We start from the raw sequence: 1,417 nt of genomic DNA on the forward strand, positions 1-1,417 counted from the left end.
TCAGGGAACCAGACTCTTCTCTGCGCTCCTGCCTCTCGCACACTTTATTTTATTTATTTATTTATTTATTTATTTATCTGCTTTACCTGCGCCCCAGGAAAACCAGTCATACCTACCCACGTCGTGTATGAAGCGCTCGATCTTGGACTGCATGCCCCAGTATCTGAACTCCACCTTGCAGAGCTTGTAGGCGCACATGACGGGGTTCTGACCCGGGTCCTGGTTGATCTCCTCGATCCAGTCCTCCGACAGCGGACCCCGTTTGGTCTTGACGGACTGATACAGCTTCGGGTCTTCTTCCACCAGGTACTCGTGAGGAGCGATGTAGTCCTTCACGATGTCTATGGGGTCTGAACACACACACACACACACACACACACACACACACACAAATGCATAAAATAAAATAAAAGCAGATCTGAGCAGTAGGTATGAGCAGGACAGATGTCACCTGCCTCCAGAGCACAGTGTGTGTGTGAGAGTGTGTGTCTCTGTGTGTGTGTGAGTGTGTGTGTGTCTCTGTGTGAGTGTGTGTGTGTCTCTGTGAGTGTTTTATGTAATCACTCCCTGCAGGGAACGTGTCTGGAGCAGGCTGCATATTTTTTCCTGCACCCCAGTGAATTTTAGTATTCAGAGGCTCAACACCAGCTCTTACACTCCACAGTCTGTTTCACACCGTCTGTGTTTTCACTGCAAATATCACTGTGGACATTTGAGGTCTGCTCCTGCTCATGAAGAGATGACGGGATCCATAACGCACAGTTTAAAGTCTGAAAGTGTTCTCGATGGTAGTGGCACAGACAGTGTTATCATCTTTTGGTTATGAAACATCCCCAGGTGAACGTGCACAAAACTAGAAGAAGAAACTTAAAGAAGTACAACCAGATTGTTCCAGTGTCCTCTTAACGTTTTCACCTCCATCACTGACGTCACCTGACGAGTGTTCATATGATACTATCTCTAACATAGAGGTCGACCCTTCTCACTGCTAAGTCATAAGTTGATATATTGAGCCCCACCCAAAACAATGTTCCCATTTCTGTCTGACATTTCCAGCATAAATTATTGGTCAGTAAACGCGTCATGTGGAGCTTAGAAGGAGTAAAATAAAGTCTTTGTATTCTCTTAAACTGAATAAATTTCCCCTCAGCCTCCTTCGTATATTTCCCAGTCTTCGATAGCGTGTGTTTTTGCGTGCACGATGATCTGCTTACCCACGGTCCTCTGCCTCTTCTCAGCAGACGACAGGTTGAAGACATCCCCTTGGTTTCCAGTATCTGGTTTATAGTACGTCTCGATGTCTATGGAGAACTTCTCTACAAAGGGACAGGTGTACCTGAGAGCCGACGACAGAAACCGTTAGTTAGAAGCTGAAATGCAGAGAAGAGAAGCTCCTCCCTACACTGTAGTATTGCCA

General features: G+C 46.2%; 1 protein-coding gene across 1 annotated transcript; it reads right to left on the reverse strand.

Moving 5' to 3' along the window:
* Positions 1-116: 116 nt before the first annotated feature.
* LOC111665195 (membrane-associated phosphatidylinositol transfer protein 1-like) lies at positions 117-1,336 on the reverse strand (the record flags this gene model as incomplete). Its single annotated transcript, XM_023420112.1, has 2 exons — positions 117-350; positions 1,215-1,336. Coding segments are annotated over 2 exons (356 nt in total), but the record flags the coding sequence as incomplete, so codon positions are not given.
* Between the last annotated feature and the right edge of the window lie 81 nt (positions 1,337-1,417).

Source organism: Seriola lalandi, unplaced genomic scaffold (assembly GCF_002814215.2).
Source record: "Seriola lalandi dorsalis isolate HSWRI2012SDOR001 ecotype SW California unplaced genomic scaffold, Sedor1 jcf7180002054617, whole genome shotgun sequence".
NCBI lineage: Eukaryota > Metazoa > Chordata > Actinopteri > Carangiformes > Carangidae > Seriola > Seriola lalandi.